The sequence below is a fragment of the Pholcus phalangioides genome, unplaced genomic scaffold, assembly GCF_987345545.1.
Source record: "Pholcus phalangioides strain wild (caught in Gottingen) unplaced genomic scaffold, Ppha-v1.0 ptg000015l_1, whole genome shotgun sequence".
Classification (NCBI taxonomy): domain Eukaryota; kingdom Metazoa; phylum Arthropoda; class Arachnida; order Araneae; family Pholcidae; genus Pholcus; species Pholcus phalangioides.
Window position 1 is genome coordinate 76,108,306 of NW_028301608.1, and position 12,570 is coordinate 76,120,875.

General features: G+C 35.7%; 1 protein-coding gene across 1 annotated transcript in view; it reads left to right on the forward strand.

The window, feature by feature from the left end:
• Positions 1 to 12,570, forward strand: part of LOC149076708 (U2 small nuclear ribonucleoprotein A'-like) — an 82,758-nt gene that overhangs the window by 23,267 nt on the left and 46,921 nt on the right. The window contains exons 3-4 of the mRNA XM_089244332.1: positions 1,064 to 1,170; positions 4,597 to 4,722. Of these exons, the coding sequence (XP_089100458.1) occupies positions 1,064 to 1,170; positions 4,597 to 4,722 (233 nt within the window). The remainder of the gene's footprint in view (positions 1 to 1,063; positions 1,171 to 4,596; positions 4,723 to 12,570) is intronic.

Below are 12,570 nucleotides of genomic sequence, written 5' to 3' on the forward strand. Positions count from 1 at the left end.
TTTGATTTCGGAACTACATGAATTGGGGAAGCCCAAGGTGATTTTGATGGGCGACAAATTCCATTATCAATCAAATATTCAAATTCTTGTTTAACTGCTGGGGGGACAGCTGGTGTCTTTATTGGATTATAGGACTATCTGTGCCCCTAACATGATGGTGTCACTACTGTTGCTGCTTCTTTAGTAGCCAAAGGTTAGAAAATGTTGTAAGAATGAGAAATTTTGGCTTTTGTTTATAACTTTAAATAACTAAGATATTTCATATGAAATATATATATATATTCTGGCCACTTTTATGAGACTTTTTGAAAAAAAAAACACTTATAAAATCTTATATCATTTAAAGATATAGCATCAGAATGTACCCCAAGGATATAAAATGTGGTAAAAATGAAACATTTTGATCAATAATGAACCAATATGATATTTTTCAAGGAAAAAAATATTTAGGCCACTTTTATTGGATTTTTTGGAGAAAAAAAAACACTTGGTTAAAACTAAGGTTTAAACCAACATGGTTTAGACCAAACAACCCTGCAGCAGTGTGCTTTAGTTTTTTGATTTGTATGTGCACGGCTGGTAACACTTTGTTGCTTTCTCACCAAATTTATTATGATAGAAACATAGTTTTGTGTAGTATTGAAGTTACGATTTATGAAATTACTGCTGTTGCTTCGGTAGCGAGAATGTGTATGCCCTCTTGAATAATTTTAATTTTTAATTTTTGTTGACAAATCTGCAATTTGAATTTTTAATTGCGATATTTCACTACGCAATTGTGCAGTATCAGATTTCACAGAATCTGATGAAGGGTCTGACTGTGAAGAAATCGCAGAAATACTCGGTATTGGTCGTGTCTGGGAAATTTTATCGACTAGTGTGGCCAACTCAGTTAAATCCGCAGTTGACACTGATAAAATGTTCTGTACCCTGTAATGTTCTGTATTTTGAGACCACAATTTTTCATTCTGCTCTGCTGCTTTTTCATTTTATTGTACACCTATTAAATTTGTTGAAAAATTTTCATTCATTTGATTTCTTGTTTCTGAATTTTTTTTTACAGGACCAATTTGATTGCATAGATCTCTCAGACAATGATGTACGTAAATTGGATGGTTTTCCATTAATGAAAAGATTGCAATGCATCCTGCTAAATAATAACAGAGTTTGGTGAGTAAAATTGTATAGAGTGGCTTCATTTCAAAATACAGTAGCTTTTCATTTATGCAGCACTGCTAGGGAATGAGGAGAAGTGAAATTCAAGAAAGAAGCATTTAAAAAGTATGTATCGTTAAAACTGATGGGCAGAAGTAAATTAAAATATTTGTATACTTTTTCTACGTTTGAGAAGCATAAGAAACTCTTTGATTTACCCATAACAAAAAAGGAAGATTTCTCAATCAGTGTCACATATTGTGACTGACCTGTTATTCTTGGGACATTTTTGTATTTTCATGTAATTTTGGTCTTCCCGTCTTTTTCATTAAAATAGTCTGTATTTTCATCGAAGCCCACTTGAATTATTTTTTATTGAAATAATCTTATTTTCGTTATTTAAAAAAATATGAATTTGAATAAATCTGATTAGGTCGTTTGCAAAGAGCAGCTGGCAAATTACTCATGTAGCATGTAATTTTTTTTAGGTGACTGCCATTACTTCAGTCTCCTCTAAGTCAAAGTAAGGTATCAAGTCTGCATTTTGCAAAAAACGGAAAGTTTTAATTACTTAACATGTTTTAGTTAAGGTTTTCTAAAGATATCTGATTCATTCTTGTCTATTTACTGTGGTTGTTAGATCGATTCAATTCTTGCTATGTATGCTGATGTTCATTACTGAGTGGACAACCTGGTGTCAGAGGACTTGCTTTCCTGTGGGGATTCCTAGACTTGGTCAAGATCTATGATCGGCAGACTCTTCCCCTCCCTTGAGAAGGAAAAAAAGTAGAACCCCCTTGAGAAAATTCTGTGTATGCTTATGAGTGACGTAATGGCTCATCACTCATTTTGGCCAATCGCGATGCACTAAATTTCTATAATGTAGCTAGGAAAGTAGGGTTTGTTTATTAGTAGCCTGGTCAAACCCAGAGATTCTTAGCACCCTCTGTCTTCATGTCTTGCTAATCACTGCCGTAACCAGGGACACTTGAACTGCCAGGGACTGAGGGCTTTCAAAGACAGAGTTCATGTTTATTTTAGAGGGTTTTTGGCTGTAATCCTCCACACTGGCCAATGCAGGTTGGAGGAAGTCCATCCGCATCCATTCACCACATGATAAGCAGGGCTACTTACAGGCTGCACCACGAGAAGATGCGGATTGGACCTTAAGCCTCTAATCCTAGTCGTTTCCTTCAAGTCCTAATAATGAAGCAATTGAAAGGTGTTCTCCTAGTTAGCAACTAAAGACTATTCAATAGTCCTGATATAAAATTATATATATAGATATCTGTTTTAGACTCTTTGTACATCGAAAAACTCAAAATTATAATAAATATTTTGTTGTAATTATTGTAATTATGTATATGTATGTTGTAATTATATATATATAAATTAGTGTTTAAAAATAAAACATTGTGACATGCAAAAAAGTAAGTGTCTCCATTTCGTTCAAAGCATTCTGTTCATGACCTTGTGCCGTGATTTTCAGAATGAGTCCGAAGTAACTGAAACTGTATATTCTGCTGAGTGAACCATCGATAAATAAAGGAACTAGTCAAGATACAATTAAAAACTATGAATTTTATTGTAACTACAGACCTGCCAACTCTGGATTTAGGCGGGAGACTTCGGATTTTTCATCCTTCCTCCTGCTCTCCGGATTTGTTAAAATTTCTCCAGATTTTGGCAGAAAATGAGATTTTATGCGAGCTTTCACGTTGTTGTGATGTCAACGACTACCGTCGTCATTAGGGAAAACACTCATAGAGGTCAGCTGTGGTCATTTCTTTCGAGCAGCCATAAAAAAGTCTTGGTGACCGCATTTAAGCAACTGGCAAAGATGTGACTTTGTTTACATAGCATTTATCGGCAGGATAACCTTGGTTGTCAAAATTCCTGTATAACCATTAGTGTATTCCATTAACAGCCATACGGTAAACACAATTTTTTTCGTCAGCAGCTTTGTATCTTGAGGTTTTTAATTGCTTCCTCTGATTAAATATGTCGTCAGAAAGAAAATATAAAACTTTAAGCTATATAAAGCTTTTAAGAGTTCATATACCCAAGATTATTAATTACTGATAGCATCCATGAAAGGAAACACTCATGTTTTATAAACAGTATGTAGATGTGATTTCTCTACTCTGCATGGAAATACTGACATGGAATTATATTCTGCTCAGGGGCAATGTGAAACCTGCCTTGGTGGGGGGGGAGGGGTAATGGAACCTTTTTCTTAATTGATTAAAAAAAAAATTTCGGGAATTTTTTTTTTGTGAATTTTTTTGACAGAGTCTATGAGTGCCTAGGGGGAGGGGGGGTACCCTCTTTGGGAGAATCTCTGGATTCCAAAAGTTGGCACGTCTGTAACTATGAGCGGGGAAATGACTCACAAGCTGCATGTTGTCAGTTTGGTCGTTGTGATGACACTGAGTTGCATGTGTAGCCACCCAAGGTGACAGCCGCTCGCCAACAGTATGCTGTTACCATCTACTGGTTTGGGGCACATTCATTTAGGTTTTTGACCATTTAAACAATTTTTTTGACAGTTTGAACCAGTTTTTGATACATGTCACTTTAAAAATGGTTTTGATATCAAAAGCCCAAGCCTGCATAAGTTGGATTTTCTTTTCATGTGCTTGACATTACAAATAAATTAGTTGAGTTTTCTCTTGATTCTCCAGATTTTATTAAAAATTTGTAACAATTTTAGCAGTTCAACTGCTGAGGAGGGTCAGATTATTAAACTCGTAGAAAAATTACTAATGTTTTTAGGAAGCATATTAAATGAGCCCAATACCATAGTTATTACGTTAATTATCAAACATGTTTTTCTTAGAACATTAAAAATATAGCTGTCAATTTGTAATATTGTGGTTGGCACAGAATGTAAGTTTACAACATCAAACATATCTTACATTGACAAAATTATTTGTTTATTTTCAAATGAACTGCATATAGGATCATATTTCTTATGGTCATGGTCCCACATCCTGGAGCAAGGCCCCTGGGCTGGGATCTTTTGCGGGCCCCTTTTCAGACTTTTCATGGGTCCTTCTATAGTTTATTTATAGCGTGTGAAAATGAAAAAAATTATGGGAACTGTCCCGGGCCCCAAGGCTAGAGCCCTGTCAGCCCCGCTATTGTGGGGGCCATGATTACGGTCACCCCCCTCTTCCACAGAGAAATTTTCTTGTCCTTCAAGTGTCTGTAAAAGAGAGTTTTTAATCTCTATCTTCAATTTAGGTCTATAAAACACTTTGAAAAATGAAAAACTACTCTTGTATATCTTATAAATTTGGCACAGTTGAGAAGAAAATTATGTCAGTTGCTAAGAGCAAATGTTTCGATTATACCATGTAAGAATTTTATTTTCATTTTTAAATTTATTTCAAAATATTATATATTTCAATTTATTGATGATGGCATTTTTTTTTCCAGTCGTATCGGAGAGAATCTGGAAACGAGTCTTCCAAATTTAGAAACATTAATTTTGACAAACAACCACATTGCAGAGCTTGGAGACATTGATAATTTGAGCACGGTAAAAACATTGCGTTATCTGAGGTAAGCAGTTTGTTGTTATTTTTCTTTCCTCATGTCAACCATTTTCAAACCATTTACATGTTTGGTGGTGTTGATGGGTGAGTCCAACTTTTATATTTTGAGGTTCTTGCGATTGGCATTGTTTTAAGTTCAAATGAAAATTTTTTTGAAAACTCAAGAGAAGGAACTTTGATCTATATTAAATTGTATATTGATATTTATTAAATATTATATGAAAAAATTAAGATGACTTTTATAATTTTTTTTTATTGAAAATTAAAATTTATAGAAGTTTAAATTATCAAAGTTCGACTTGGAAGGGAATAACGATAGGTCAGTCACTCACTTCTGACAAATGAATTGTTCTGGTCCGTTCTGTTAAAAAATTAAAAAAAGATATATGGTTAAAAAACAAAGAGTGAATAATTTGCTTTTCACTTAAAAATATGAACAGTCAAATCTTGATTATCCGGGCTGGTGTGTGTGTGTGTGTGTGTGGGGGGGGGGGGGGGGTAAAATGTTCACTCTGATAATTCGAAAAACTCAGTTAAACTGACAGGAGTAAAAAAAAAGTATCTGCAATAGCAGAATTGGAAAAAAAGCAGCATTTATGTATTTTACCCGTTTAAAATGACTACACTGGATGTATTCATATTATCCGTGCCAAAAAATCTAATGAATTACACTTACTGAATGATAGCCACACTACTAATACACTGGGTTTCATTGATGACAGAAATACAGCAGAGCCTCGATTATCCAAGCTCATGTTGGAGATGATCATCATAGAACACACCAAAAAACACTGTTATTCTTTTCCTGTCAGCCATTCTGCACTACTAATGTACTAAGAGAATGACACAAACAAGAAATAATACTGGTTTAGCCGATGAACCATCCGGTCACGTAACAGCATCCAAAGTTATATCAGGCTTTTGCCTTATCTTTCAGTTGCAAAGAATTACTAACTTCCTGGAATTTCCTGTACTTGGCTGTAAATCATGAAGTGCAGATTGCCCCATGACAATCTCCGGTTTTTATGTGTGCATATGGGGGCTGCAGTTTCAACACATTGTCATGGGAATGCAGCTCTGACAAGGGGGAAAGAGCAGTTATGTAAAATAATGAAGAAATCCAGTTCTATGAAATGTTTGTTTTTATCATAAAATCTTATGTAACCAATAAAAAAAATCAACAGAACAACACAAATAGAGAAGAGCTGAACAGGAAATTCAAGTTTTCATAACATGGTTAATTGAGGCTCTACTGTATATTTCATCGCAAAATAATAATAAAAATATTGAAAATGGAAAATTTGATAAAATAAAATATTGAACACTTCCTCCCAAAATAATAAAAATAAATAGACCATTTACCCTCTAACTCTGTTTTTCAACCTTCTTTTGTCTTTGGTTAGGGTGTTTGGTTCAAACCATATGGTTTAACAAATACAAATACAACGCCACAACAGGCAAATTGCCCAACGAGGTGGCTGACTTAAGAACATCATGGATCCCCGAGCCCCTACCTACTACTGCTACACCACACATGCAACCCCCCCCCCCGCGGAACCCCCCAACGAATCGGTACATGCGGGAATGTGCGTGTACGTGTAGTGCAATCTGACGTAAAGTTTGTTCCTGTGTAATGCTTGTTATGTGTAGTGCTGCCCCCAGTTTTACTAACTATGAGTGAAGTGTTATGGTTGAATGATCTACCGTTGTAGGACTGTTGCTCTCTGTGGCGAGACTTTTTAACGGGGAGATCGGCTCGCATTTGCGCCTTGAAGTTGGGAACCACAGAAAACCAACTTCAGCCGACCACCACTGTGGGGTTCGAACCCGGATTTTCGCATCACGAGTCCGGCACTATAACCAAGTGGTAAAAAACCACAAAAAACCTGTCTATGTGATTTTTTTAAACTTTTTTTTGAAAAAAACCAAAGTGACCTAAATATAATTTTTCCTCATAAAAAATATCATATTGGTTCATTATTAGCTAAAATGTTTCATTCTTACCACATTTTCTATTCTTGGGGTACTTTCTGATGGTATATCTTTAAATGTTGTAAGATAATGTAAGTGGTTTTTTCCAAAAAAAAACCCCCAAAAAAAACTGAATATAAATTTTTTTTTTTATCAAATATTTTGGTTGCTTAAAGTTACATACAGCACCAAAATTACTCATTCTTACTTCATTTTCTAACTTTGAGCTACATTTTGATGCTCTATCTCAAGCAAATTCATGAATAAAGATTGCATCAAACATCTAAATATGTGGTGGTGTATTATCTCATAGGCTTTTTTTCCTTCACAAAGAAGCAGCAACAGTAGTGACATCACTGGCATGCTAAGGGCAGGTAGTCTTTTAATCCGCCGCTCCTTAAAGACAAAGACCAGTGCACTAGCTGCTCCTTAAAGACAAAGACCAGTGCACTAGCTGCTCCTTAAAGACAAAGACCAGTGCACTAGCTGCTCCTTAAAGACAAAGACCAGTGCACTAGCTGCTCCTTAAAGACAAAGACCAGTGCACTAGCTGCTCCTTAAAGACAAAGACTAGTGTAGTGTACTAGTAGTTACATTACCTCACAGCCTTTTTCTTTCCATAGGAAGCAGCACATCTCATAGTGTATATCGCCACCAGGCTTAATATTGAATTATTAGCACTGGTCTTTTTAAGTATTTTCAACATTACCACCAGTTAACAAGGTTCTACTGTACAGCAGTAAAAGCACAAAATTCGCCGGTTCGTGAAGTGGCTGGTGATCCGTCAAAATAATTTTCAGATAGAAATTCCTTCGAATATGGACTGGGTCACAGTTTGTTTAGGATATACAGTAGTGATTTATGAAAAATAATCAGCTATATGCAGGGTGGTTATAATTAAAGTTCTGATTCCAAAACACGAATAAGAACCATAGACTTGGAAGTCTGGGGGGGGGGGCACGATGATGATGTGTGTGTGTGTCAATTCATGTATACTTTGAGCTATATATTATATATACTATTATACATTAGATCAGTCAACTCCACCTTTGATGCTGTCCCCCCCCCCCTTGTATCTCCGCCCATGATAATAATGACTGGTCAGGATGTCTTGAAAATTTGCATGGATCTATTGCATGAAGCAATGGAATTTTCTTTGGCGAAAGAAAAAAATACAACTTTGAAATGTACAAGTAGATAATGCTGTACTTGGCCAGTGCAACCATATCATTTCGTCACTTCAACAGCATCAATGTGTGAATAGCAAGGCTGGACAAATCCCAGATGCTTGAGGTGACTAGAAAATCGGTTTTGGCACCTAAAATTTTATATGCATCATTTCTAAAATGAAGTGTAAGTACAAGACAATTTTTTTTTGATTTTGTAATAATGTATCTTGCAACATGAGAATGGGTCATAAAGTCCCGGTAAAGTAGAAAAACACCCACTACACTGAACTGTTTTTCTTGGGAAAAAAAACATACTTCGCTCGTAATGAATTTGTCTGGCACCTAAATTTTTTTCGATTTGTCCAGCCCTGGTGGATAGCACAACTTTTATCAAGATGCACATTGCGACACCAGTAAAGCAGCTGCTGAAGAACCATTTTGACAATAACAATATGACATGATACCTGCACAACTTTTGGCTTTGGGGATACCCCAAAATGTTATGAGCAGTGGTAGGATTGCAAACTTTGGTGAATTGAAAGCACATCCACATCATTACCATGGCATAGGACTACTCTAATCTGTTGTTGAACAAGCACTTTTGTTCTTTCACCTCAGTTAGAACATGGTGAGTGGACAACATATTTAATATTTCTTGTGTAAGAGGCCTTTCACACGGAGCAGATGTGGGTCCGGAAGAAGTTTTAACAATTGGAATATACTGAGCCTTTCAGACGAGCCAAAATTTCTTCGCACTTAGGAAATGTTCATGCGGGTCCGGACATTGTCTGCATTTGTCAAAACCTAAGTGCGGGCTCCGCATCCACACATTGAGGTTTTGACAATTGGGTTATTCGGGGCTATTCACACAATGCAGATACAGAGTGAATTCGTCCGCATCTTTGGCTAATTTTTAATGATGATTGTGCACTGAATTTTTTTAATTATTTGTCATAAATACACTTAAAAACACCATATGAAGGTCCCTGTTCATCAAATATGATGTACCCAAACACTTCTATCCCTCCGTTTCCTTCTGAAATGGAGATATAGCAACTTTAACTGCCTTTTGTCCATACTTTACAATTTTATACAATAAAACTTGTCAACAACGGCCACTGACGGGACCAAAATTATAAGCCGATCTGTTCATTACAAATATTTAATTGACTACATACTTTTAAACTACTATATAACTTTTAACTTTAATTAAAAAATTTTGATTTTTTTCTTTTTAAATATTTGAAATTATTTTAAATATTTATTATATTTTTAAATTTTTAATCTTTTAATTTTTTTAAACTTTGTTTTTTTTAAATTTTATTAAACAATGTTATCCACGTACGGTGTTCACTCAGGGCCGGATTAAGACGTTTGAAGGCCCCCAAGCACTTGAATATTTTTGGTGGTTCCCCAATACCTACAAGTATATTTTACTTGATATTCAGTCTGCAAACTGAAAAAAATGAAATTTTGTATTTCAGAAGTGACTAATCTAAGGATGGGATTTCACTCTAAAAGGTTTATGAAAATTATTTTATAAAACTTCTTAAAAAAAAAGCAACCAATAAATTTTTTGATTGTATTCGTGCAAATGCAACCAATCAGCTTATTGGTTGCATTTTTAAAAGAATTATTATAAAATTTTTATGGTGTAATCTGGGCTTAAGGCCGGGATCACAAAGTTTTATAAAAGATCTTTTATAAAAGTTGAAAATTCAACCAATAGGTGCATCGGTTGCATTCAAGCAAATGCTCCGTCACTTTTTCCCCTTAAAGTCACTTTTTTAGAAGCTGGTCACTTTTATTACGTATTTTAGGGCCTAGGTCACTTTTTCCACTTTTTTAGCGAAAAGAAAACGTGACCTCCGTCACTCGCGCTTTTCCTTTAGCTATGTTTCTGTAGCCCTGCCCATGTGGGGGCCATGGTTTCTGGTTGTGGTGAAAACAGAGTTGATATTTTCAGTCCGGGGGCAGCATAGCGAGGCGGCCTAGCCCGAAAGAAGTTCGGCCTACAGGCGTATTTACTAATAAAGTAATTGGAAACGTTTTTTTGTGTTGTGATATTATATGTCATTATTATTATCATTGTTACATTACTATTAAATTATATATTATGGTAATATTGCTGCATGAGCAGACTAAGTAAAAGCGAAATCGTTAATTGGTCATATCATTTTACCAATCTAATTTTATTTTAAGGGATGACAGCATAATGCCATCTTGGCGACAAACCTTCAAGCGATAAGCTAGTTATTGAGGTAACCTTTGCTGAACGTAACACAAAGGATTCTGGGACTTTTTTCATTGAGAACAATAAAATTGTTCCAATGCAGAAAGTGTGCTGTGCTCCCCACAGCACATAAGCATTGTGCTGTGGGGAGATTTTAGTCTGAGCTAAACCAGGGGATGTTGCTTTAGATTGAGTTGCCAGATTGGCAGTTTTTCCAAAATTGTGTTCATGGCAAAAATTTCTCTCCATTTTTCTTTGCTTGTTAACAAAGAAGTTTTTATTTTTCATTTCAGTCCCTCATCATATTTTTTTTCCTGACAAGGGGGAAGGGGACATCTCGCTCAGCAATGGAAAGTCGGAACATTCAACCACAATGCCTTTGCCTCACCTCCCCCAAAACAGTGTGTACCTCCACTATTTCCAAACAGGTGTAGGTTAGTGTTTCCCACCCTACCATATGGCCAATATCACCCCTCCTCTGTAGATGATTTAATGGTCCTTGGGAGAGGGGCAACAGAAGCTATAAACTGGGGTGGAATTGCTGTGCCATTAGATTCCTGCTACATAGTGTGCCATAATGTTGATTTTCCGAGAAAATTTGGTGCTTCTGCACCAATCGTGGTTCTCTGAAATTTCGCTCTTCCACTTTTGCTTTCGATCACGTCATTTGAGTCATGCTGTCGCGTCAACCTCGGCGTTGCTACTGTAACTTATAGAGCAGTGGTTCTCAACCTTTGTAAGCCTGCGGCCCGGTGAATCTCTTTTGTGTAAGTGAAAGGCCCGGCCATACACACAATCATAGGCGGAGATAGACTTGGAAGTCTGGGGTGGGGGGGGGCACGATGATGATGATGTGTCAATTCATATATACATTAGATCAGTTGACTCCACCTTTGACTCCTCCTTTCTTTTGACGTCCCCCCCCCCGTATCTCCGCCCATGTACACAACTAACAAGAAATTAATGGGGAAAATTAAACTGCGACTCGTTGCCCGGTGTGACTAGTGTCAGGACTCTGCGGTTGAGAAGCACTGTTATAGAGAACCTTTGTGTATGTTCCAGTATTTTTTTGTAGAATTCACCAAGATGCCATGTCTGCCAAGGTTTCCTGCATTTGGGTGTGAACATGGTGCGTCCGTATATCCAGATTCCGAAAACCCACGTCGTCTCCGATTGATTAAAAAACCGTATTTCGAGCTAAAAAAAGTTCGGGGTTTTTTAACCAATCGAAGAAGACACTGGTTTTCGGAATCTTGAAATACGGACGCGCTGTTTGCACCATCGAGCTGGAGGGAGTATGACGTCAGCGGCCTTCGCCTTGGCAGTGCTGATAATGTCATCCGCAACATCATTCGTCAGAGGATCATGAGACTCGGTGAAAACACACACAATCCCCCGTTATTTTCTTATGGCATAAATAGGAGTTTAAAACAATAAATGAAAGAAATAATTTCAGCATCGATGAGATAATTCCAAAATTAATGAAACAGATAATTCCAGCATTAATAAAATTCCAAAATTAATGAAAGCACTAATTTTAGTATTAATGAAAGACAATTCTAGAATTAATGAGAGAAAAATTCTAGAATTAATGAGAGAAAAATTCTAGAATTAATGAGAGAAAAATTCTAAAATTAATGAGAGAAAAATTCTAGAATTAATGAAATATAGATAATTTCAGTTCCAAAATAAATGAAAGATAATTCAGCATTGATAAGAGATAATTCAACACTGATGAAAGAAAGAATTCCAGAATTAATGAAAGAAAAATTCTAATTTAATGAAAGATAATTTCAGTTCCAAAATATAAATGAAAGAGATAATTTCAGTTCCAAAATATAAATGAAAGCAATAATTCCAGCATTAATGAAAGAAATAATAATAAAGAAAATAACTATTGAAAGAAAATTCCAGAATTAATAAAAGAAACGATAATGACTAAAGGAAATAATTCCAGAATTAATGAAAGATAATTCAGCATTGATTCAAAAGTAAGGAGTGGAGTCATTCTCAAAATGCTAAAGATATTGATGTCGATGCCAATGTTCTGAAAGCTGTTCGCAGCTCATATCAGAAGTACCAAGACAGACTTCAGCACCAAAAACTTTTGATAAGAAAGTTTCACGACCAGATGAGAATCAAAGACTAAAAGTAGAAGAAAGGGAGTTGGAAATTCAGTTGTCATCATTGAAAACTGCTGAACACTGCAGAGAAAATGATAGAAGTGGGGAAAAAGACAAAAAACTTTGTATAGACATAGGAATTGGGCAAGTTCGTCTGAAAACACTGAAAGAAAAAATGTGTAGGGTTCTTGAAAAATTAGAGGAAAACAGCATCATGAGTCAACAGAAACAGAGTCAACAAAATGTCATGAGGTTTTTGTTTTTTTTAATGTATGCTAGTTTGTTTGATTTGTAAACTTTTGATTTTTGTTTGATTTGTTTGTTTGATAACGTTTGATTTGTTTTTTTTACGCCCAGCT